This window comes from Ruditapes philippinarum, unplaced genomic scaffold (genome assembly GCF_026571515.1).
Source record: "Ruditapes philippinarum isolate M1 unplaced genomic scaffold, ASM2657151v2 ctg147_1_1_1_1, whole genome shotgun sequence".
NCBI classification, from domain to species: Eukaryota; Metazoa; Mollusca; class Bivalvia; order Venerida; family Veneridae; genus Ruditapes; species Ruditapes philippinarum.
In genome coordinates, this window is record NW_026863615.1 from 139282 (window position 1) to 167100 (window position 27819).

The 27819-nt window shown below is 32.0% G+C and overlaps 1 protein-coding gene across 2 annotated transcripts; it reads right to left on the bottom strand.

Moving 5' to 3' along the window:
• Window positions 1–26594, bottom strand: LOC132722722 (conserved oligomeric Golgi complex subunit 4-like). 2 transcript variants are annotated; one of them, XM_060707255.1, is made up of 23 exons: window positions 26446–26594; window positions 23194–23276; window positions 20452–20566; window positions 19660–19761; window positions 19326–19398; window positions 18450–18652; window positions 17640–17799; window positions 16013–16119; window positions 13534–13586; window positions 13174–13270; window positions 12702–12744; window positions 11965–12083; window positions 11600–11685; window positions 10628–10832; window positions 10197–10238; window positions 8229–8291; window positions 6995–7051; window positions 4464–4610; window positions 3883–3966; window positions 3233–3334; window positions 2344–2472; window positions 1903–1994; window positions 1–904 (listed from the first exon to the last, which is right to left on the bottom strand). In XM_060707255.1, the coding sequence occupies exons 1-23, from the start codon at window positions 26554–26556 to the stop codon at window positions 862–864; spliced, it is 2316 nt and encodes a 771-aa protein (XP_060563238.1). In that variant the 5' UTR covers window positions 26557–26594; the 3' UTR covers window positions 1–861. The 2 variants fall into 2 exon arrangements, with proteins under 2 accessions (XP_060563238.1, XP_060563239.1); XM_060707256.1 differs by lacking the exon at window positions 10197–10238 and having other exon boundaries at window positions 6–904.
• Window positions 26595–27819: the final 1225 nt, after the last annotated feature.

Consider the following 27819-nt stretch of genomic DNA (forward strand, 5'->3'; position numbering starts at 1 on the left):
TGATTATCATCAAAATACATGACTGGACTCTTACTCTATCAATCAAAGATTAATGTTTAATTAAAAGACTGGTTTCAGAAACCCAAATCTGATTAATATTAAATCTATTTTAACTGCAACTGAACAAATTTCAAGTATTTTTAAAAATAATACATAATTTGTAATAACTTATTATTTCAAAAATAACCAAAACAACAAGCATAAGATATAACATAATCATCATGTACACATGAACATTGATATCATATTTCAATTATCACGTTAAACAAACATTTTCTAGGGAAAGACATAAACACCTAAGTTATTATAGAGACTCCACTGAGGTTTTTTGACATGACGGGACTGGAAATTTATTTTTCAAGATTACTGTTCCATTTGATGCAAGTCTACATAATAACTTGCATGCAAACTTTCAGACCATTTGCTCATTCCATTTTTCCAGAATAATTATTCTAATTATGGAAAATTACCCAAAATTGAAAATTATTGCAATGCTTTTCACTCAAATCTTGCTAAAAATAGCATAAAAATACAACTTTTAATTTATTTCTGAGTCTATTTCGTATTTATCTTTTGCACATCCGCCTGTTTAATTGTCCCAGTTGGTCTTGGTAAGAATTTTAAATTTTATGTTTTTAGGCTTTTGGACCTCAGTGGAAGTTCCTTTAAAAGTCACTTGTAAATTTGGTGTTAACTGGTTTCCATTGACTGGTGATAGGTCATGTGACTTATCTAGCTGGTTCCAAATGTATTGGTTCCCAAAAATCACAAACATAATGGCTGGATGGTCCATGCTTGTAAATATGGAATGGATTTCAGCAACAAATACTTTGTCAAGAATGTCACAATATAAACAAATTGTCACAATTTCAGCCTTTTGATTTCATCTGTCCTAAAGTCAATCCTGTAAAACAAAAACAATAGTTTATTTTAAATTTCAATACAAATACTAAACAGATGATATTCAAGGTTTTTCTATAAATAAAGGATTTATTTTCAACAAGTGGTATGGAAATAAATATTTCATGAGTGACAATAGCCAGGAGTGAAATATGATAATTTTTATACCACAAGATGAAAATAAATCCTGTATTTAGAGATAAAACTTGAATTTTCTTTTTATTGTATACAATTTCCTCTTTTTTTGACATTACAATTTGAAAGGTTTCTCCTTTAATTTTGTGTATTGGCTAAATTGAGAAGAAAATAGTCAAGCAAGACACCAGTGAAAATATGGAAAATATGTTTCACTGCAATGAAAAATACATTTTTCAGTGAAAAAAAAAGAAAATGAAAATATGCATGTTATTTCATTAATATTTTTCAATAATTCATTTATAAGTATATAATAAAGAATGCTAATTATTGATAATATGGAATACATTGTAAAATATAAAATAAAATTATGATTTTCTAGTCAAAAACTGCAAACTATGTGACTCAGTAATGTCCTTGATAAAAGTTGTCTCTGGCCCAAATAAGACAACAATGGACATGTTAAAGAATTCATGCATACTATCAAACTGCTTCCAGAAAATCAAGCACTGCAATTGGTATTTTCATTTTAAAAACAAAGATTCAAAACATGATCCTCTGTCTTTCAAACAAGCTCACTACAACACAATATTAACCAAAACTATTCTAAATATCTTGAATGGACTTGTCCAGCTTTCCTCATTTTCAGGGAAAATTTCATAATAAGTAGTGACTGAAAAGAGAAATGCGCAGATTATGAGCAGATTGGATAGATGTGTCAGCGGATCTTGGTCTGCAATGGTTGCACAAGCAGAACCACTTGCTGCCAGCAGATTCAAAGTTAAGTAAATGTACTTAAATAACAACTTAACTATAAAAGAAAAATCACTCATCACTAAGTTAAAGTATGGTACAAATGATATATACCTTAATGAGAGCACCTGTCTAACTTCTGATGGTGTTAGCCTCCATGTTAATGGTCCCGAGTTTGGTCCCCAGTAATCTAACAGTTCATCTACCTATAAAATATATAACTTATCCCTTTATATGTTATTCTACAATGGTTTAAATTACAATACGATACACCAAACAAACTCTTCTAAAAGTCTATATTCTATTATTTATAGTTCTAAAAGTTGAGTTTGTGGCATGTTTATTGCATGTTATTTGCTAATAAATAAAATAAATTTCATTTTAATTTTAGTTTTCAAGGGAAGAAATGATATGATACCAGTGCATGTTAGTACAGGCAGTAGACTGACTCCAGACAGAAGAACCATAAATACCTGTTTTATTAGCTAGTGTAAACAAACATTTATAATCGGTAAAAAAAGCCTAAATCAATATAAATCCAGATGTATTAGTTACCTTTTCTAAATTTAAAACAGTTGCCATTTGTGTTAACCTAGCAAATTTGTCTCGTATTGTCCAAGTTGTGACAGAAGTTAAATAACCAACCAAAACTCTTAATTCTTTATCAAACTGCAAACCTCCCAACTGAAAATACACCAAAATAACAATAATAAATTTAAACTGCATGAGAGAACAACAAGAAAAGACACATATATAACCCAGACCTGAAAAGTTTCTGTACATTGAGAATCGAAATCGGAATTATTGTCCCAGTGTTTTCAAATGAGTATTAACGGTACACTGTGATAATCTATATTCATGCATATTGTAATTGGCTGAGTTTGATTGGACAATCATTTACCTTACTTGTTCAAAATATATGCATTGTTTATTATGGGATAAATTTAATTTTAAACAATGTATTAATAAAATATCTTAAAAAAATAAAATAAAATTTAACAGCAGCATTTTTTTTTGTAGTCATTTACTAAAACAATGCACAAACAAGTATCATTCCATAGATTCATTCTATGTGTCACCGGCTGACACTTATTTAGAACATGTCGACCCATAGCTTTCGTTGTCTTTGAGTGTTCGACTGCAAAGATGTGATTTTCTCTATATTTCTACCGAAGGGACCAGAGATCAGGTTTGAGAGTTCTAGCGATCGGTGTTCGAGCGATCCTAGGTAGAACAATATATGTTACATAGGAATTTTGCCGGGACCAGGCGATGAGTTCGATCGAAGGGAGGTATTCCAGCGATCTGAGTTCGAGCGAAAATGGTTTATGTATGTAACAATAAAACGCTCTGTACTATCAGCCAATATATTTCTCTCTATATCTGATAACTGATTGAAAGCCTTATTGATAAAGTGAAAAACTACAAATTGTTTCATACATACCCTGTTAAATGCAGATTTGAGAACAGCTTTTTCTAATGATGTTGTTATCTCGCCTGTTATCAAACTCACAAACTTTTCATAATTGTTGCTTGTCAGAGATTCCTGTATTAAAAATCATAAATTACTACTATTGCAGGAGTGTTAAAATTGTACAGAATTTGGCTACAAATAACAGTTATCCTTATGTTAGGCAGATATTTCTAACAAGTAGATGAATCTTGATAATGTTCATTAACTGCCTGAAATTCTGTTTTATAAGGTAACTTCTTCTTTAGCTACAGAACTTGTAATTCCTTTTCTAACCCATTCACACTATTTCCTTATTAAAAAGACTGAACAATTGAGACCATAATTACACAGTAATATATATAAAACATGGAAAAGAATGTTTACAAACCATATGACTTCATAAACCAAATGATTTCATGACATTTACTACTCCACTATGGAGAAAGCCTCAGCCTTCATGATCAATTCCTACACATCAAAACTCCAATCTGGTGTTAAATAGCCAATACACATCGCCGAGACTGATATTATTTCTAAATTACCCTTTTGTTAGTTGTTATTTACATCTCTCAATTACATAAATTATATATCATGTTGGGATATTTCACATGGGGATAATATAACAAAGTGCCTGTACTCACCTTAAAATTACCTAGCATACTATCTAATGAAACAATGAAATTCTGGACCCATGGATCATTGGCCTCAAAATTGGTGTAATCATCCTAAAATTATATATATATATAAACATTAAACTATCATCATTAACGTGGTAGCTTAGCATAACTTAGTTAAAATATATCCATCACATCACCATGAGTATAAAATATTAAACAACTTTGTATAAATCTTCTAAAACATTTGTTAAAATTACTTTCATAATATGGAACTTATGAACAATCTCTCAAATATTTACTCTTTATAGCTACATAATTAATTCTACGAGTTTAAGTTTGTGATTTTTTTGTAAAAATACATTATATTGTAAAAAATTATCAAAATAGAGGTTAAAGAAATGCAAAATTAGTCCATACTGCTTTAGAAATATGTTAATAAATAATAAATTGCACATAACATGTACGTTGTTTCTTGAATCTTGAAAATCTTTTATCTTTTCTTGAAATGTTACTACATTTTTTTCCTCAAGTTTGATTTTCATGAAATATTTTGGCTAATCTAAAGGTGTGCAGCTTTAAAGTACACACATTAGAGCATTACTTACATCACTGATGTTATGAGATGTAGATAAGAAGATATCTATCTGAGGTTTTAATCTTGGTTTTATCACAGCTGTGGTTAATTGTGTAAACCCAAACTCTACCACATCTTTAAACCTTGTGGCTGATGCTCCAATGTCTGTTAAACAACTCTGAAAAATGTTTTACATATATGAATAAGCAGTAATACATACATATATATATAAATGATTTATCTATCTTCCATTAATGTCAAACCCCTTGCAAGGATGTAGACATGACTCTAGACTACATAGACAGCTATGAGATAAAAGGGAATCCAGGAACCAGTCCCTAGCTCTTATTGAATAGACCCCTTGGTTCTTTTACATGCCTAGTATATGACACTGATACATGCAAGGATTACCCGGATTTCTTACCAGTACACTTCTAGGTAGGTGGGAAATACTGAAAGTGTTTCTAAAAAAATCACAAGGGTGTTACTCAAGATCGTACCCGGGACCTCAGGAGTGACAGTCAGTGGTCTAACCAACTGAGCTATTGCCCCCACCTGTAAATGATAGGAAAAAATAAGACAAATTTGGGATATTACAATGTGAATTTTGAATGTCATGGATTTTTCTGAGATAACATATTAACATTGCCTTAATATGCTGTGTGTTATAAGAAATTCTAAAATACAATATATGTTGGCTACCTTATTTAAGAACCTGTAATTCATCTTAGTTAAACACAATATCATACATTAACAATTTAATAATGCATCAAAAAATTGACAAAAATGACATAACAAGAAACATCGCAATGCGATGCAACCAGGTTTTCAGCAAAATATTTCACAGAAGCTTTGTCATGAAGGGGCATTTGTTTTTAATTGAACTTTTAGGAGGAATTATGGCTTTTTTAGTATTCCTCAAACAAAAATGATTGAGAAATTTTATGTTGTCTATTCGCCTTTTTTTCCCAAATGTTTTAGAAAGGTAAACAGTACATTATTTTTGCTTAATTTTTGCATTTTTGCATCTCTTGTCATTTTCTTTTGTCAACAATATTGGCCTGTGGTGTTTTGTGCGATATCAAGAAAAGTATGTTCACAATTTAAAAAAAAAACTTGAATGATGTCTTGGAAGAAACATGGGAATTTAGTGAGCGCCAGGGCACTTGATGACAAAGCTTCTGTGAAAGTTTGGTCAAAATCCATTGAGAAATGTAGGAGAAGTTGCGCACTGTAGAAATTGTTCACTATAATATTCTGTATAAGGAAAAAATATACAAAGGGCCATAATTCGGTCAAATATTATCCAAACACAAAACCCCGACAATATGTGCCAGGCACTTGATAACAAAGCTTCTAAGAAAGTTTGGTTAAAATCCGTTGAGAAATGTAAGAGGAGTTGAGCACAGAAGAAATTGTTCTCTATATATTCTGTATAAGGAAAATATATACAAAGGGCCATAATTTAGTCAAATATTATCCAATCCCAAAACCCTGACAATATGGGCCAGGGCACTTGATGACAAAGCTTCTGAGAAAGTTTGGTCAAAATCCGATGAGAAATGTAGGAGGAGTTGCGCACAGAAGAAATTGTTCACTATATATTTTATATAAGGAAAAAAAACAAAGGGCCATAATTAGGTCAAATATTATCCAATCCCAAAACCCCGACAATATGCGCCAGGGCACTTGATGACAAAGCTTCTGTGAAAGTTTGGTCAAAATCCGTTGAGAAATGTAGGAGGAGTTGCACACAGAAGAAATTGTTCTCTATATATTCTGTATAAGGAAAAAATATACAAAGGGCCATAATTAGGTCAAATATTATCCAATCACAAAACCCCAACAATATGTGCAAGGCACTTGATAACAAAGCTTCTAAGAAAGTTTGGTCAAAATCCGTTGCGAAATGTAGGAGGAGTTGCGCACAGAAGAAATTGTTCACTATATATTCTATATAAGGAAAAAAAACAAAGGGCCATAATTAGGTCAAATATATACCAATTGCAAAACCCTGGCAATATGTGTCAGGGCACTTGATGAGAAAGCTTCTGAGAAAGTTTGGTCAAAATCTGTTGAGAAATGTAGGAGGAGTTGCGCACAGAAGAAATTGTTCACTATATATTCTATATAAGGAAAAAAAACAAAGGGCCATAATTAGGTCAAATATATACCAATTGCAAAACCCTGGCAATATGTGTCATGGCACTTGATGACAAAGCTTCTGAGAAAGTTTGGTCAAAATCCGATGAGAAATTTAGAAGGAGTTGCGCACAGAAGAAATTGTTCACTATATATTTTATATAAGGAAAAAAAACAAAGGGCCATAATTAGGTCAAATATTATCTAATCGCAAAATCCTGACAATATGCGCCAGGGCACTTGATGACAAAGCTTCTGTGAAAGTTTGGTCAAAATCCGTTGAGAAATGTAGGAGGAGTTGCGCACAGAAGAAATTGTTTACGCCCGCCCGCCCGTCCGCCCGCCCGCCCGCCCGCCGACATACCTCAATCTAATAACCAGTTTTTTCCTTCGGAAAACCTGGTTAAAAAGTTCACCTACCTCTAATTTGGCTTTACTTTGTTCTGAGCATTGTGTGTAGAGTTTTGCTACCTCATCCTAAAGTCAGACATGAGTTATGTAAATTAATATATCTATATCCACGTATAAAATAATGTTACAACATAGGCATATATAATATTACAAAATTTCAGATTCAAAATAAACAATTGAACATCTGAGCCATGCACTTTTACAGAGTATTTTCATTCAGTTTTGTATTATAATACATGTATCATTACTCTGTTAAAATATTTTCAAACATGTCTTTCACAACATAAAGAATACCAAATATTGAAACAGGGATAAACATTACATACTGATAACTTAGCAAGAAAGCAAAAAAATCATTGATACGTTGAAAATGTTTATTCTCAGGGCGGTATCACGACTTACCGAAATACCGAAACACTACCGAATTACCGGAATACCCCCGGAATACCTGATAATTGATATAAGAAAGCTGAAATACCCATTAATGATAGATTAAAGGAGCCGAAATACTCCCGATACTTTTTTCGGGCCGGAATACCGCAGGTTTTCACCAAATTATCATCTAATTACTGCTTTGAATTCAAAAGCAGAAATTAGGACAATACAAATTGCAATAACGCTGATTTGTAAGTAAAATGTCTTTAAAATTGATATAATTATGTGAATAATTTTTTTATGTCACAGATTGTTTGGAATCATTAGAAAACAGATGGTTGAAAAAAACTCTATCGTTAAAAACGACGAAATAAAAAAAATCCGGCTCTTTTAACTCAGTTATACATGTACATTTTTTTTCTGTTTCATTATGTATGTTGTGGATATCATGACGACATGACGAAATGAAATCAGGCATCAATTGATTTATTTATTTCGGTAAAGAAAACATATACTTTGACCTTTGGAACAGTATATAAATGCTTTTAATTCAGTAATTATTGATTTATTACACCTCACTACTACCAGGTATTTCGGCTTTCTTATATCTGTTATCGGGTATTCCTGGGGTATTCCGGTAGTGTTTTGGTATTTCGGTTAATCGTGACACCCTTCTCAGGGGATGTTAAGCTTCCTCATCTAACAAACTGTCTGCAATAACTGAGCAACATAAATCACTTAATTTAATTACCATATTTCATAGTTATCTCGAAATTTCAACAAGTTTCTCAAGACAATACTACATGTACTTACAAATGTTCTACTATTTATATGAACAAATAATATACGAATAAAGTTAAAAACATACCTCTAGATTTGCCTTTAGTTGTTTACAGTAGTCACAACTCACTTCAGCATTGTTTAATGTTGTCTGGAATAAAATAAAGTATATTATTATTTATAAACTGATAATTCAAAACTTGACAATTGACCAACTTGTCTTTTTATTTTTTTATTTAATGTCACACTGACAACTATCTGGCTGTGCTACTGCTGGTATGCCACATATCTCCTCCATGTTTTATTTCAGTCAAAGGCAAAATGGACATTTCAAGTTTTTAGCAGTAAAATATTTAGTCCCGCACCTTCTATTTAATGCTAGGTTAACTGCTCACTAACAATATCACAAACAAAACCATGTTGTTTTTGTGTGTAAACCAAGTCAACCAGTGACTATGTATTATCCCAGTGTAGCTATATTGGATAGCTAGTCAGCAAATTTGCATAATACTGTAAACACTGGAAATGTCCATTAACATTTCTTTGAAAGACCAATGGCTTTCCTTTATTTAGCACAATAGTTTTCAAACACTTAAGCATGCAACATCTCGTAGGCTTTGATCCCCAGACTTTTCCAGGCAATGATTCGAAGCCAGAGGTCATAACCTTTTGTTTAGAGAATATTACCTTCTGTTTAAAGCTGCATGCCTCCAGATGAGTCAAAATATTTCAATAAAATCAAACTTGAGAAATATGTACTAAGATTTTAGGAAAAATAAAATGATTCAAGATTTAAGTAATATTTTACATGTTATGTGCGATTAATGACTGTTTTTTCGGGATTTACAAGTATATTTCTACTGCGTTACTAACGCAGTAAGGGCTTTTTATGCATATTTTGACCACTTTTTGGTAATTTACGTGGGTTGTAAGTGTCATTGATAATGTGTAAATTGCTTCCTTTTGGTTATTTCACAATATTATACATTTAAATACATTTTCAAAATTTTCATGAAAATTAGCATGAATCTGGAGGCGTGCTGCTTTAATATCTAATTGTTTATTATCAAAATAGATTTTGTAACTATGTTTCGAATATTTTCATTATTAAGATACTGTATTTTCATTTCCATTTACATTACACAACTAATTTAATATTTGATATAAATGCACATGTAAAAAGCTTTGTTTATTTTGTAATATATATTAAATTTCAAGAAGGTATTCTACTCTGTAGATACATGCAGATCTAAACTGTATTATATATTGGGACAGGAGGGCATTGAGGGTATACATAAGGATACATATGCATATGAGTAATAGTTGCTTGCAAAAGTAATGGAAAGCATCCACTTGTCATAGTGCCGATAACAGATATGAAAATCATTGACCAATTAATCTTTATCCTGTTTTATCACACACCCGTGCCGATTTTGCGACTCCGTAAAAATGGTATTGCACGGCCGTGCATATATATTGACGTGACGACATAAGCGTTATACAAACATAGTGTAAAGACGCGCTATATGTAAGCGTTATACTATAGGCGCGTCAATGAAAAATGACTTTTATTTCACATTAAACGGTCTTTTTTGGGGGTATGTGATAAATAGAATATTAGATTCGTGTAAGTTCATTACTGAATTTATTGCACTTGTTGAATAAAATAATATTCTGCTCGCCAGAGGCTTGCATAATATAATTTTATTCAACTTGTGCAATAAATTCAGTATTGAACTTACACTCATTCAATATCCTCTATGAAACAAGAAGTGATTGCCCTTTGCTACAAGTGAAGAGCCGGGGCAGCCTGCACATCTGTTCAGTCTGACCAAGCTTGATTCCTGTCTGAAGCTCGCTTTTTGTATCTTGAAGTAGAATCCCTTATTTCTAATAATGGACTGTCCCAAATATTTCATGCAGGTTCAGGGTTTAACATTCATTTGAATTATAAATTTGGGTATAGAAATAGGGTTATAATATTAGGATGAAATCTGTTCCGTAAACTTATATACAGGGATAATAATTGGTAAAATATCAAAACTTCATTTCTTACTGTTACAATATCAATACGAACAACTTTGGAAAAATGTTTTTTCTGAAAATAGGAAGTTTATTCTTCTAAGTTCTACAGAAATTTACAATGCAATTTTAACTATGAAAGCAAAAAAAATTATAAAAATAAAATTTACGAAAAAAACCTAGTTTTTATAATATTCTCATTATCTACTACACAAACTTTTCAATCTCCAACGTTTCAAGAGATTAAACCCCATTTTTTCAAGGAGTTTCCGTTTATTTTATAAATTACATATTTATCTTCTTATCTTACACTATGTTCTTTCACCCCTCAAAACATTAGAGAATTGAAAAGTTTGTGTAGTAGATAATAATAAATTAAATGTTTCCAGAATGATTTTATCATATTCTCAACAATGAAATTTCAAGCAAAGTCATGTTGTTTTAATTATACAATTTAATACTTACTATAAACTGTGTTTTTGCTTTTTCAGTATCTGTAGATTTTCCCTGTTGTATAACCATGTTATAAGCTTGCGTCAGATCAAACCCTGAGGGAAATCCTGCCCTCACTCGCGAATACAAAACTTCACGAAAATCTTGTTCCAAAATTGTACATGCATGATTCAACATTGCACAAACCCCATCTACACTTGAGCTGGACATGGCACGTCTGGGAAAGAAAAAAATGTATTCTGTTACAAGCATTTAATCAAAGCCTACACTTACCAAAGATTTGATAGATTAAAATCTATTAGAATAAATTTCTAGATCTATGCAGAAATGATGGCTTTATTCTACGTTAAAATTTATCATATATAAAGTCTAGATGTAGTGCCAGCGTTTGTACTACAAAATGACAAATTTGGACGAGGATGTTTAAGTCACTAATTAAAAGTTACAGGTATAATGTACAATGTGCTCAGTTAAACTTATGAGCTGACCATGTATACCCATATCAGGTAAGAATTCCAGACAGGAAAAGTTTTAAAAGTTTGCCTGACTGCTGAAATTATTACCTTTACTAGTATGTAACAAACATTGCTTAACCTGTAGGGATATTAGAAAGTGGAATCAACCTTTTTGCTGGAATAGCTGTGTGTCAAAAACATCTTATTGGAAGTTAAAATTCAAATGCATATCAAATTAATTGTGTCACTTCATCATCAAATTACTTGTATGTTAGTGCTTATTGTATCAGAATTATTTTAAATTCTTGATCAGATAATTTTCGGGAAAAAAAACAACGTTATTTGCCTGGTTGCAAAATGCAAATAACAGACATAAACATGTATTGTAAGAAGTGTTGAGTTGACAAGAGAAAGGTTTTTAATGAGAACATCATGATATGACCATTGACATAAGGTGACCATCAATATAAGACAACCCTTAGAGCAGATCAAACTGTATTTAACTTAATAACATCATGTGTCAACTTACCTTACACATTTCTTCACAATAAAGAAGGAATCATCTACCATACTAGATGTTGGTGTCCCTGTATCTATGGAATCCATGGCAACAGCCTGTATAATAATCATTTTCCAATTATCCCAAATATGTATGAAAATTTTATAAAAATTTATAAGTCACCGCTTGAAATTAACATTTTCCTTGAAGTTGTGATAAACATTTATTTCTTAATAAATTTTAAAAGATCCATTCCAAGATGTAAGGTTTGGGAAGAACAATTGGAAATACGGCAATGGAATCAGTTCAATATATATATACTTGTCTGTAGAGTGACCTTTAAATTTCAGACTAGTTTAAGTCTGATATTTATAAACTTGACGCAGTCTTCATACCTTTAGAACCATTTCTCTCATGAAATATTCCTCCATTAGAATATAATTTCCTATCAAATCCATCATTACTCGACTTGTATCACAATCTTGAATAAACTTGTCAACTTCCTTTTCTTTTTCTGCAATTATAGAGATTGGTATGTCATCAAATCTAGGAAATTTGAAATAGTTATGATCATTAATTCATTTCTATTTTTTTTTAAATATTTATTAAAGCTTGTCATACGGCAAATTTTCTACAATGTTGCTGGAAGAGAGGAATCCAAGATGCCAGTCTATGTATAAGTATAAAATAGTTTAAGGGTGCACAATGTTTTAATTTTTGATTCTTCAAAAATCAACCATGTGAACTACTAAGGAATACAATTTTTATGAATAAATATCACATATTTCTATTATGATAACAAGAGCTGTCAATAGGACAGTGTCATTGATTATTAGCAAAACTAAAGCCAGAATGATGTTGAATTTTCTATGTTCAAAAAGGGCCACAATTCTGTCAAAGTCCATGTTAGAGACATTGGAAAGTGAGCACCTACTTTGCCCTCAAACATGTGTTTGAAGTTTTAACCTATTCTCTTTAGTAGTTTTGGAGATACAAACTTGAACGTAAAAACTTAACCAAAGTGTGACTCTGATGCCAACCCCTGGGTGAGTGTAAGTGCTCTCAGTATTCTCTGAATGTTAACGCTAAAATTAGTTTCAAAATCAAAAGGACATGTACATCATATAATTACCTTCTCTTGTTTCTGAGTCTTGGAATGCTGCTTCAAAATCACCCTGTAAAAATATCAACATTTATGTTAATGAATGTATCTGCCAATAAAGACAAGAGATATTTATAAAACAAACTGACTTCCTGTAACTTGCAAAGTCCAAATTCAAAGCAGATGAGACCAATATGTTTTTTTTTCTTTTTTGTCGAGTTAAACAACGCATCAACAAGGTTAAGGTCATATGGTCACTTATTGGCTTTACTTGTGGAGGAAGACCTAAGGTACCCCATCCTTCATTATTTCAGGAATGTATGGGCATCTGAGAAGAACCACCTATGTTTTGTAAGCTAGCTGGATTGCATCCTCACATGAAATAATCCAAAGTCCCTGGCAGGATTCAAACCCACGGCAGTGAGGTGCAAGTTCAAAGTCAGCCTTGTAAGTATTCTATTACTATAATAATTATCTACTAATTAAAAAATCATAACCCTACCATTAATCTTCTTTTAACAAATCTCAGATAAAGTTCTGCTCTTGTGTTCAATAAAACAACCTCGGACAACAACACATCCAGGTCCTTTGAATCTGGTCTGAAATATCACAATCATAAATTGACTATTTAAAATTATACATAAAACCATTCAAACATGATTAAAATAATAGTAACAATAAATTTGAACAAAAATGAATAATTTATTCTTTCTTTAGAAAGGGCACACCCAAGTTTTAGAACTTTTTAAATAATGGGTTTATAGCATTTTTCATGCTTACCACCTGAAGAAAATATTATGATGATAATAATATCTATATATTTCTATAATGTTTTGTTAATGACTTCAATAAAATATCTTACTTTTCAGCAGTTGGTTGTTTATGGAACATCAAGCTTTGTTTTACTTGCTGTACCTGAACAGATGATACAAAAGTGATCATTACTTTCCGCTAGGGATAGCAACAAATAACTGGTTAATCGACTACTTGATCAGACTCCAGAGCTAATGTTCAAGTAATCGGTTAGAGAAAACGTATCACTTCATTTTCACATTGTAATGCCAGAATAGTGAAATAATACTAAAACTAGAAATGTGTCATCATGCCACGGATGCCCCCGCATGCAGCCAAAATTTCAGATGGTGCATTAATTATTTTTTTCATTTTAAGTTCAAAGCCCTTAAAACTTTTCAATGTTAACACAAACCATCTTCATACAATGTTCAAGGTACTGAAATTATTCAGTCTTAACCTTTTAAAAATAGCATATTGCATATTTGTAGCCAAAATAATGGCTAAAAGTATGAGTGCTGAAACTGAAAGTTCAAAATTTTTCCAACATTCAGGAAAGATAAGTTTGTCTAAAATCATTGAACCACGACCAAATTCAAACTTAAACTGCTTATTCCTAAGATGTATCTATATTATTTTCAAAGTGAAAGGGACATAACTCTGCCATAAAATCATCAAACCATGACCAAATTCCAACTTGACCTGCCCATTCCTTTGACATATCCATATGTCAAATTTAAGTTGAATATGTAACACTGTTGGGTAGATATTGAACAGAAACGGTAAATTTCATATCATTTTCAAAGTGAAAGGGGCATTACTCTGCCAAAAATCATTGAATCATGACCAAATTCGAACTTTGCCTGGGCATTCCAAAAACATATCCATGTGTTAAATTTGAGTTGAATGTGTTGTACCATTGGGGAGATAATAAACGGAAACTAAAAATTTCATATTACTTTCAAAGTGAAAGGGGCATAACTCTGCCAAAAATGATTGAACCATGACCAAATTTGAACTTGACCTGCGCATGCCTTTGACGCATCCATATGTCAAGTTTGAGTTGAATGTGTTGTACCTTTGCAGGCCTAGACATTAACTTTTGAATCAGGTTGTCCTGTCGGGCAAGTAGTTTTTAAAACTACTTGCCCTGACCTAAGACTTACTTGTCCTGACCTAAAAATGGTAAAAATGTATCAGTCAGAAAAGACAACCAAGCTCATACATTAATACTTCTTGTATTAGGTAATGTTAACATAAGGCAATAAACTAGACATCTTGTTTATGAAATTGATTGTTAGTTAGACACAAATATTTTTTGTATTCAGTAGTTTTTCTAAAACATCAGTTCATCAATCATCATCCAGGCTAATTACGACGAATTGATGACAACAGCCGTATACGAGTCTTCGTTGACTAAGTTGTTATAATGTTGTTATATTAGATAAAACAATAAATCATTTGAAATGCAAAAACTTTATTTAACAATTATATTTAAAGATCAATATGATTATTAACATATTTTCAATGATATCTTTACATGCATGCATCAAAATTTAAACGAAAGCATGACCCGGGAATTACCTTGTACAAAATTAGATAAAGTCTATTATTAGAACGGGGAATTACCTTACCGCGGCGCATGCTCATATTTTTGCTTCCGTTTCCTATATCAACAAATGTACATGACCGTAGTATATTCACATTATTGATAATGATTCATGGTGTATTTTAGTTTTAAAGATGTTTATAAATGAAAAGATGTTTTTTCTATTTATTTTGTACATGCATTTTGTCAATGATGCTTTTTACTGTATTTTCTCATGACATATCCATATGTCAAGTTTGAGTTGAATGTGTTGTACCGTTGGGGAGATAATGAACGGAAACTGAAAATTTCATATTATTTTCAAAGTAAAAGGGGCATAACTCTGCCAAAAATCATCTAACCATGACCAAATTCGAACTTGACCTGTATTTTCTCATGACATGTCCATATGTCAAATTTGAGTTGAATGTGTGTAACCGTTCTTAAGATAATGAACGGAAACTGATGATGACGGGATGACAGAATGACGGAAGGACGGAATGACGGAACAGGGTAACACTATATGCCCCGGCCATTACATGGCGGGGGCATAATAAAATAATCTACAATTTCTAGGTTCAATGTAATAAAAATATCCATGCAACTTTCAACTGTGTAAATTCCATTGAAAATTGACCGTGGTTAGTGAGGGGCGGGCAATCAAAAGTTTGACAGATGTATACAATAAACAACAATTCAGTCATTTATATCATTACTGGCCACTTATGCCATTTAATTATGGAACAGTGGGTTTCCGAAATTTCTTGCCAGGTTTTTGATAAATAAACCAGTTAATGGCTAAAATGAACTCCATCCTTCAAATTAAAGAAGGTAAAAAGAAACTGTTCCAAAGCACATAAATGATTATCATGTGAAATAGATTGTCCTAATTGATAAAGGTCAATTGTTAAGAAACAATGAAGAAATTACAAGATAACTAGAGAAAATAGGAAGACCATACCCGCTGATCGAAATCTCTTTTATTTCTAAATTCTTTAACTAATTTCCTTGTTTGTCTATCACATTCCTTCTGTAAAATGCTTAATAGCATAATAAGCTTCCCAGCACCTGTAATAAAAACACCTCTTTTATTATCACCACCTTTAATACATGTCTAACAATTCTATATTTATTATATGTAAATTAGGGGTGTCATCGATTCAATCGATATCGGTGTATCAACGATCTTAATTATCCGATTCGATATCGATTCCATTTTTTAAATATCGGATATCAAATGCACATATATTTCTAGCTAAATAGCTTTCAGCGAACAGGTTTTATAGAACTGAAAGATCTGTTTACCGTTGGAAACGTCAAAATAAAAGCGACATATAAAGTTATGGAAGCAAGAAACATTTTTTTCTAAAATGAAAACGGAAATCAATGCCAAAGTTACCTCCCAGTGTCTCTAACGAATGCTGCCTAATTTCGTTGTAATCTTGCACGTCTGCTAAGTGGATGGCAAGACCCCTCAATTCAGATTTTAAAAAGGGAAAATGCCAAGAAAAATTTGTCAGTGTTTCTCTATAAAAATTATGATTACAAAATGTTAAACTTTAATAATAAATCAGGTTCTAAACACTATAATTTGCCAATTAAACCTGGCTTAATTGGAACGGCAAGGACGGGATTTAGCATGATCAGTAACTACGTAATAGCAACAACAACAACTAAATTAAAATGGAAAAGGCTTTAAACTTTATATTTACTAGACATTACTTTTCATTTATAGCTATATGATAAAAAAAGAAACAAATTGTTCAGTTTTCATAGTTTATCTTTTTTGCATTTGTCTAAATATAACTGCTTTGTCAGTGTCCTTACGAAACATTTAAAAAGACTTGAAAGCTAAAATTTAGCGTGGCAATCGATATATCGCTGTATCGCCGATAATTCATTACCGATATATTGATACAAAAATCCTTATCGATGACACCTCTAATGTAAATTTACATAATTGAAAATATAAATTATAAACTGTTATCTTTTAGCAAACAAAACACCCAAGAGAATTTATTTTTTCTCTGCCTAAATTAGTTATAAGTATTTTTAAAACAAATTTACCATGCTGAACCAAACTTAAAATGCTGAGCCTATAACAAAAGCTCCTCTTTTTTTTAAGTGTTGAATAGCTAAGAATTGGAAATTTTCGAAAGAAAGAAATAATTTGAATTAAAGATCATTTTATTCTTTGATTTGGGAGGTAGACAATAACTCAATGTAAGTTTCAATGTCATAAATGAATTTATTTAAAGATATATTATGCTCAAATTTGAAAATACTGCTAATTGCTTCTTTTTAAACTTTAAAAAAACAATTTTTGAGTAAACACACTGAAAATATGTTAAGCTGTAAACTCTATGTAGAAGTATATACAATATGAATACATAGTGGCATTTTTTTTTAAAAGAAAGGACCAAAATTAATTAACTTGACCTGTAATAGGGAACGCAGCTTCCTAAACATAGTTTGTGCTATTAGACATACTTAGTGAGAATTTCTTAGATTTCAATATATTACTGCAAAAAAAATACTTTAATAAAAGATGAGCATGGTATAACTTTAACAAATAGTACTGTAATTACCATAATAAGTTTCCACAAGGGGTTGATGAATTTCAACAATTCTAGCAATATCTTCAAATAGTTTTGTAATAGTATCAGCAAAAACAACACTAGATCTTCTATCATCTGGATCAACTCCATGTAACGCCAACTTTAAACTCTTGTCAGCATCTTCTGATAACTGTAATACGCAAATATATGAGCCGTGCCATGACAAAACCAACATAATGGGTTTGCGACCAGCATGGATCCAGACCAACCTGCACATCCACACAGTCTGATCAGGATCAATGCTGTTCGCTTACAAACCCTATAACAAATAGAGAAACTGATAGCGAACAGCATGGATCCTGATCAGACTATGCAGATGCGCAGGCTGGTCTGGACCCATGCTGGTCGCAAACCCATTATGTTGGTTTTGTCATGGTGCGGCTCATATCTAAATACAATTTAAAACTACAAAATGTTTGATTAGATGGAGCAATACAAGTAAATTCAATAAATTTTAGGTGAAGCGTTCTACTGAACTTCGACACAAAAACCTGTGTATGTCATGCTTATAATAAAATAAGAACACATGTTAAATATAAAAGGCTTTTCTACACTTTTTGTAATATATCTAATGAATTCATATATGGAGTCAATTTTATGCAGAGAATGTATAAATAACAGTCCTCTCTGTAAAAATAGAAATCATGCTTTTTGATTGTATGGAATAATACCACATTCCACTTTTTGAAAGTGAAAATGAAACAATGTCTTTCATCATTAGGTGCCATATAAATGTTTTCATAGCAAGGTTACCCTAAGATATAGAGATGTATATCTCACCTTTGCAGCTAGGTATTTGCCAAACTTTGTAAGACCTTCCTCATACATTCCTAACAAAGGGAAAATCTTGAAGAATCTCTCTATGGACGCCACATCACGAGAATGCACTGATGCATCAAACTTTGAATTTACAATTACTCGCAATTTCTCTTCTGATTCATGTAGAAGCTTGAAAGAAGTGTCCAATGAGCTACTGGACATGCCTACAATATAGAAACACTATTGTAAAAACATGTAATTAAATCTTTTTACTAACAATATTCAAAAACTGTTATTTTATATCACTTTCTACCTTACTTAACAAGAGCACTGCATGAGGTGTTAATGCTAGTCTGTTAAGAAATATAAGTTCAGAAAAGGGCATAACTCCAAAAATATGGCTTTCAGAATTATGCCCCTTGTCTAACAACTGCTCCTTGTCATGATTAGCAAGTACTCCAAGTTTCATGTTGATACCTGTAATGGGCAACATTAAATTTTTTGCACAACACCATCTCCACAGCAATCAATATAGCTCGACTTTTTCTTCGCAACAGATGAGCTAAAAATTCACCTTCAGCAGACTATCCTGACAATTTTAACTGCGGTAGATACAGTTTTCCTTCCTTAAAAACATTATACCTGCAGACAAAGGCCACCCAAAGAGATTGAACATGTCCTTAATAGACAAGTTGTCTTTATTTGGAGGTTACTCTGTTCTATCTTATCAATGGAGGGTCGTCAAAAATTACCTTTATTTACAGAGTGGTCTTTTCTGGAGGTGATAAACTTTATGTAAGCAACTTTTCTTAAATCTGGAGAAATGGAACTTTTGGAATTTACATTGTTTACTTTTTATCTTTTGATAAAAGATTTATCATTGATTATAAACCTTACCTTCACTAGCCATTTCACTCATTCTTAAAACATTCTCATCTAAACTCCGGAACCTGTGAATATGACCCGCAGCCTAGAAACACAAAATAACAACAACAAAAAAATCAAATATTGTGAAAAAATTATAAAATTTGAAATCTTTCAAAACTACCTGCTTTGAAAATTTCAAAGGAATGTCTTTGAGACAATAAATTTATAATTAGGGATGAAGAGATATAACTTATAAGTTTAGAAATTTACAAAATTGCAATTCAAAAGCAGTAAACAAGGTAAAGATGGACTATTGAAAAAGAAGAGAAAAGGAGTTATTTTCATTGTATTGATTTTGTTTTACCTTTTCATAATCTTCATTCTGTAGAGCTTGCTGCACACCATCAGTGCAGTACTTTAAATCTAGAATATCTTCTACTCTCTGTATACATGCTGTCACACGATTCTGTAATAATACATGTATCATAGTTCGAAGACTTTTCTATTGAAAATGTGTCAGAGTTAAATCATATACTCATACATGCACAGTGTGTTAATTGGAGTACAGCACATTTGTTAGTGATAAAGATAGAGCATGCTTGTTGATTGGCTCATTTTTTCTGGGGTTTACAACGATAGAAAAGTCATATTCAGATGTTCAGTAACATAGGTTACTGTTTTCTGGGGTTTCAAATTGTGATGACATGGAATATATTTATATTTTAGTCTATGATACAAAACAGAAAAAATATCAATACACTCAGCATCCTGATTGATACTTGGGGGCAAGACCTTTGTACAGTTTAGATAACTTTGTGTTTTGGTGCTCTTTCTATTACTTTATTTATAACCAACTTTCATAATGTTATATCAGCAAAGAAAACTGTATCTTATTGTTGTATTTAACCCCTTACTTCATCGACATTATTCTACCCTTATTTCAGACAGAAATTTGATTATCTTCAATATAATACAACAAGAATTCTCCTTATTCACATGTAGTTATGTTCTGTTAGTAGATAGAGTTATATAAATATGCTCAATATTTACTTATATTGTAAACATATACGCTTGAATAATATATTTTTTCTATGATATACATTGTGTATAATTGTGTAATATGAAAATGACACATTGGTAGTTTCACTTCACTCACCTTTGCTAGATCTAACTGCCTAACTTTGCTACTGACATTTTCCGCCAATGTTGATGTGAAGGACACCATACTAGACAATTGTTTAGAATCTGTCTGTAACATCTGTAAGTTAGGTCTGAAATTTTCAAATAATTTTTCACCCTTAACCTCCTGTTATCAAAATCGTGTGAGCTGCTAACCTTCTGCATGTAACATAAACGTTTTATCTGTGATATGCAGTCTTCATAACCTCAGATCCCCTTTCAGAATTCCTTATTGTAAGGGACTGTGAATGTTTATCAAATAATTTACTTTCAGGACCTTGTAATGGATATATCAGTTGAAAACAAAATATGTTTTATGAAAATTTGAACATCAAACTAGCATAATTTTATTGACAAGTGAGGTAATATTGTTCAGTCATTTATGCTTAAAACTTACCTGCCAGGATTCCTGAACTTGCCTAAGCCATCCATATTTGCTGAATTTATTTGTCTAGATAATTTTCTGGTAAATGAAGGAATTAAGACCATAATATAGGACATTCTGAGGCTCTAGGACTATATAAGGCACACTAAGAAAGTTTATACTTCAAGAAATGATTAATTTACTACTTTGTTTATCCTGGCATCAAAATGGCCGATAAGAGTTGTCTACCTTGATTCAAAACTTTAAATGCATTTATTTTCATAAACATGTACAAATACTTATCATTTTACATGCAAGAACATAGAATGTAATCCTTATTTACCTAAGACCTAAGTTACTTTCCAAATAGTTAGCTGGCATTGCTGTATTTCATAATAATCTTGATGACCAGTATGACCTCTAAGTTTGTCAGGAGGGAAAATTCAAATTCCTGGCACTTGGAATGTTTTTATATCAATTGTTCATCTTTCTAAGCTATAACCATGATCGTTTTTGGTCCAGATATTAAGTGCATCAAGTTAAGCATGTAATTCAAGTGTTAATTGCATATTTCGTTATTTGTTAACTTTGTTAATTTACATTTTCTAAATTATTCCTGTCAATATGGCTGCCATTTTAAGAAATTCCTGTCTTTCCTGCCAGACTGCCAGGCCAAATGGAATGTTATGATTGGTCAATTGTGACAGTCCTGGCTATTTCAGAGTCTATATAAGTAGCCATGACAGGATGTGTTCAGTTTGCATTTTGGCTTTAAATCCTGACAGTCGCGAAAAGTAGTGACAAGAGCATTTTGTAACATTTTCATGGAAACTTCTATTGTTAAATATAGCAAATTTAGTGCTCTTCAGAGTTAATTAAAGAAATTGTGGAATTAACTTTTTATCAATAAAAGTTGTTATTTAAACAGTTTTTGACTTAGCTTACAATATTATTTCGTTCGGCCCATTGTTTTCTCGTTTAGGGCAAAAGCATTCTTTTACTAGGGGACCATACGCCGCTTTTCATGGAATGGCACTACTGTGTCACATTGAAGGTTCCATGATAACCGCCGTATGAAAACATCTGCGGATGTTCTAAATCCAAAATTTCATTTTCGTGTTAAATGTTGAATTCTGCTTAAGCCGGTGCTAGGGGGCCTGGACGGTAACTTGCACTTTCCAGTACCGTCCATGAACAGGCTCAATCAAACCGAGCCTGCAACATTTTCAATTTTGTTGTGTTGGACTTTCTTTAAGGATTCTGTTTTTCTCTATTTTATTATGAAGAAAAGCTAAATTAAGCATTTTATTATCTAGTGTACAATTCCTTAGAGCAATCTTCTTTCTTATATTATGGTTAAATATTGACCTCTACATTCTTAAGGTACAAGAGAGATATCTTAGTAAGTTATTGGCCCATGAAATTCACTGGGCTACCAAAATATACTATGTACTGGATGCAAGTTACACATCCACACAGAGTTAAATGAAACTTTACAAGAATGTACTGACACAGAAAATTTGTACTTTATATATGAGACTTTTATGAATGTAAGACAGGATATTAAATGTTGTATAATTGATTAAAACCTAATTTAAACACTAAAACAACATAGTAAATGCATTAAATGCTATCTATATAAATATAAAATTCATTCATAAAGAGTACAAAATATATTTTTATTAATTTTATTACCTCCCTTTATTATTAAGGAAAATACCTGTATACCTATTTTTATATTTTATTACCTCCCTTTAATTTACTACAGGCATATAATACATTATTTTATACTTTCACCTATCTAATGCACACAACACAGGACCTTGAAATTCTATCAATAATTGCCCTAAAGTCAAATTCCCCAAAAAAATCTATACCTATGTATAAAAAAAAGTGTTATTTAATATAAAGGTATGGATTTTTTTGGGGAATTTGACTTTAGGGCAATTATTGATAGAATTTCAAGGTCCTGTGCACACAATTAGCTCCATTCATGGTGATTCAAAGTCAATTTGTGTTTGATATACATACATGTAAAGGTCCACAAGCAAGTAAAAAAGTGCAAATTAATTATCATTATGGTATTCGGTTGATAAAAAGGAAGAATTCTCCTCATAGTTTATTACAGTATACCATTGTGATAATACGGTCATGCGGTGGCTGAACTGTGCTCTGGAAAATTCAATGTGGCTTATTGCTGTGATCTGGAGTGACAACTACCAACACCAAGCAGAAACAATATCTTATTAATATGATCAAATATAACTACAACCTGAGGAAATTACAATTTCAAATGTTTTTGTTGCACACAATATATATTAATTAACTTCTCAAATTTTAGAAACTGAAACTTACAATGTCCTGTGTAGTGTAAGCATCTTGTCCTCTAAATTGGCCTGTCTTTCTAGCAGATGACTCAAGTCATTATTGATAAAATCCTGTATATTAAAAAAAAACAACAACAACAATACTTCATTAAAGTCAATAAAGATAATGAAATGTGCTAAAAATTTGTGTTATAAACTTATAAGTGTGTTATAAGCATACCTCTTGGAAATATAAGGCAAACATTTTATGTCAAAAATTAACAGTAATCTAAGAAAGAAAATAAGCATGCAGGTAGCTCAGTCAATAGAGCTACCAGGTGGTAACCAGTTGTATAACGAATCAAACCTCCCTCAGGCTACCTACCTATCATTATCCTGTATTTCAATATACAAAATATTGCTTTCTATTTATCAACTGATACAAAATTACTAAAAAAATCATATCAGTAAAGAAGAAGGGAAGAAGAAAATGTGTTAATTTTTTTTTCATTTATCTCTAGACATTCACATATATGTATTTGTTGTTAATACTTGGTTAATCCAGTGTTATACAGGCCGCTCCAGATACAATGAGGTCATTGGGACTTTGCGTTGTTCCTCTTTATAACAGGGTTTAATTATAACCAGGACAGAACAAATTGAGAAATCTGACACTGTGGGGCTTCATTTATTTCTACTTTCGGTTTCGAAGTGCACATTAAGGGAGGCAACTCTTCAAAATTATAATACCCTTACACCTAGTGTTTTGATTATACATGTATATATGAAAGCTATCAAAGAATTTAAACAAAACATTTAAAAACAAGAACTACTTCTTACCTTGTGTGTTTTTATAATTACATACATGTATCTTAAATTTAGTTTTCAAAATTTATGTATTGTATTTCTCACGAACACTGAATAACATACATGTAGCAAGAAATAAGCAGTTTCATTTGTGTTTATTACTCAAAAAATTGTTTCATTATAGAAAAACTGATGCAGACAACCTGCCAGTGGAGTGACCTCATTCAAATTTGTGAAAATATGTATGGGACGGCAAATATATGTACATTGTAACCAATATCATGCTAAAACTGATACCGATATCAGCATTATAAAATGAAAGGAAAATAGAAGGGAAAAGGCATGAACACAGTAGAATGCATATGATATTAACTTCCTCACATTTATTTCAGTTGTAATTTACAGATCAATAGCACAATGTTTGTTTTGAAAATGTCTATAATGCTGGATTTTTTTTGTCTGATAGGAGACACCAGTCTTCTCTACATTTTGGGAACATTTACTATATAATTTAGGTAAAGAGATTTGGGAAAAAAACGTCTCTATTGGGCAGATCTGAACAAAGTGTAAGATGAGAAGAGTAATGTAACCGAGTAGATTTACAATTGAGTAAATAATCATTGTGACAGTTTTAATCTGTTTAATTGATAAAATTGAGCATGTCACTCTTCAGTGACCCTAGGGCATAATATAGAAGGACAAGCAACTACTCACAAGCAGGCTTCGTGAAACTGCTGAAAAATTTGCCTGACATTCGGTCAGACAAACTTTCAATTCTTGTCTGACCGAAAGAAATTTTGTCTGACCGATTTTTTTTTCCAAATATATGTATATGGTAATACCTTTGTGTTTTTTTTAAAGACATAACAACTTTTAAAGATTTGCAACACAATTTTATTCCCTTAAATAAAACATTAGTTTATCCAGATTGATGGACTCTGTCTGGAAATCAAAACATTCATGATCAAAGCGGCCATTTTTCCATTTACCCACAAATTCTCAGCGGGCGCCTGGACTCGTATTCCTTTTGTTTCGCTTTTTTTTCTTCATTGGTTAGTTTACGATTTTTGCCGGGCGTAGCGCCAGCGTAATAATGTAGTAACACCGACATTTTGGTTATTGACAGTCGTATGTATGTATCTAGAATTTGATTGGACACTTATAATGAAACGGCGAATCAAAACTCGGTTTACGTTTTTTTATTCAAGGGAGAAAACTCGGTCTTGATCGGTCTTGGATATATCCCGGTATTCGTACCGGACATAAGGTCCGGAACTCAAAAAAAAAATATCGGACCGGCCTGATTTTTGCCGGACATGTCCGACGGTCCGGCAACTTTCGCGAAGCCTGCACAAGATGAGGTGTCCCACTGACTGCTGATAATCTGTTAAGTGTAGTCTCTAAGTATTAGTAAGTAATATATTAATAATTATCATAAAAATATGAAAAGATATTTTTTCATAAAATGTTATGACCATTTAAATACTAGAAGACTGTCAAAATCTTCAGATTTACATCTTTCATTTATTACACTGTTTACAATGGACAAAACTATGACCTTTAACAACCCTTAATAAGGGGAAGTAAAATTCACAGTCCTAGGCTTTGACTTGCGCGGCTGCAGACTACATGTGTAACTATACTTTGAAGGAAATCAAATTTAAAAAAAATTGAAAAATATACAATCTCTGAAATTTCAGTATCACTTCTAATTGGATGCCGCCATATTTAATGTAACTCGATGATAATCAGCAAGGTATACCAATTACATAACAATCGGCTTAAGAATAATCGTCAAGGTATTCTGATTGAAAATGGATTTGTTACATGAATACCTAATAACAACTTTACAACGAAAAATGACTTCCCCGTTCATAGGCCATGCCTACGTTCATGATCAATGATTAAACAGTGAGGTCAAGGGCCTGCGAAATGGGCCCAGGCTTTGGCTTGCCCAATCAAGGGTATATAATTTATTGGAAAGGAAATCAAATAAAAACCAATGAAAATGTATGGAATTGTTATTCAATATATTCTATATAGAATTGTTATTCTATATATTCTATCAGTGAAATTTTCGGTGTCATTTCTACTTTGGCGCTGCTGTTTTTAAGGTTACTCAATGATAATTCGCAGGGTATTCTGATAACAGAACAATCAAAACAATTTGGCTTAAGAATAATCGTTCAGATCTTCTGATTGAATACCAAATGACACCTTTAAATGAAAAATGTAAAAGAAAAGGATGTGATTAACATGAACAAAATTATGAAGTGTGCAACATATAGTTCCTTGCTTCAAAACAATACTTCACAGATATAAGTCACAAAAGGAAAATACATCCTTTACATGACTTGTGTTTATCCGAAATTAATTTCATCCGACTATAATGTCAGTTACATTTCTTTACGCCGAATACATTGCAAAATTTCTCCTCCTTAAATCACTAAAAGGTTAATAAAAACTGTTGACAATACAACAGTCATACAGATACCTCTTCATTGTTTAATTTTTCGAGTGCTCTTTGCATTTCTGTAACGTCTGTAAGGCTCTGAATCTTGTCAAAGTCCGTTTCGGACGTGGCATCCGTCCTGGTGGTGGCCATTTTGGATACAAACTTAACTTCGTTAAACCCTGTTCTAGCCCGTACAATTCCGAATTGCGAAGAATATGAAATATGAATAAAGTTTCCTTTTAAAAGGAAAGGCTTGCACAGTTTGCCTTCATCCCAACATATTTAGTTGTTTTTATTTTTGTAAAAACGAATATTTTTGTCAAAACGATTTGAAATCTATTCTCTATTGTATAAAACTAATAAAGAAAATAATCAATCGTAAAAATACTAACGTGGAGATCTATCTATCATACTGAAAGGAAACAAGTGTGCACATTTCATGTCCACTTCGTTACGTGGTACCAATTAGTAAGCATGTTCACAGATACGATGCGCTATCTATAAATCATCACGTGGTAAGGTTAATGCTATGCATGGGCTATTTTTAGATTACCTCAACAAGTTCAGTAGATCTAAATATAACTATATGCAGTAATAATCTGTGTGATTTGGACCACCCTTTGAAGACGGAATACTACTACAGTCAGCATCCTCTATTGTATAAAACTAATACAGACAAAAAACAATTATAAAAGAAACTAACTTTTGGTTCTTGAAAAAGAATTGAAACGGAACAATTTCGTTTATAATTTATTACGGTTTAAATCAATAAATCAAGTAAAAATACGAATCCTATTTATATAAACAAACTGGGATTACCGAAGTAACTAAATAGCTTAGATTTCCGTAATATTACTTCGTCTGATTCCGCAGTATGACGGAATCGCCCGAATTGTCACGATTGCAATCGGAACTACATCGGCTATTATCATTAATCCGAAGAGTGACGGAAAAGGCCAAAAAGTTGCGATTGGCACGATTGCAACTGGTTTCACGTTCAATCATGCACTTACAAATGTAAGCAGAAAACCACCTAACCGGAACAAGTTTTCCATATGAAATGGCTTGCAGCCGTGGCTGCAAGCCAAAAACAAGATCAACAAGGAAAGGCGGCGTTCAATGAACGCAACCCCCATATGACCCAGCAACAAGAACCAACGGCAAGGAGCCCAGGCGGACCCCAAACAAGAAGATTTTGAACCACAGGCCAGGGAAGAAAATATGACCACATTAATAAATAAAGTTTCCTTTTAAAAGGAAAGGCTTGCACAGTTGTGCCTTCATCCCAACCCTTTAAAATTGTTGCGTTTTTTTTTTTGTTTTTTTTTGTTTCAATTTATTATCACATTTTTTTTTTGAGTTACGGTATTTGTATATCATAAAGGGTTTATTTAGTTGGGTCTTTTTTTTTTG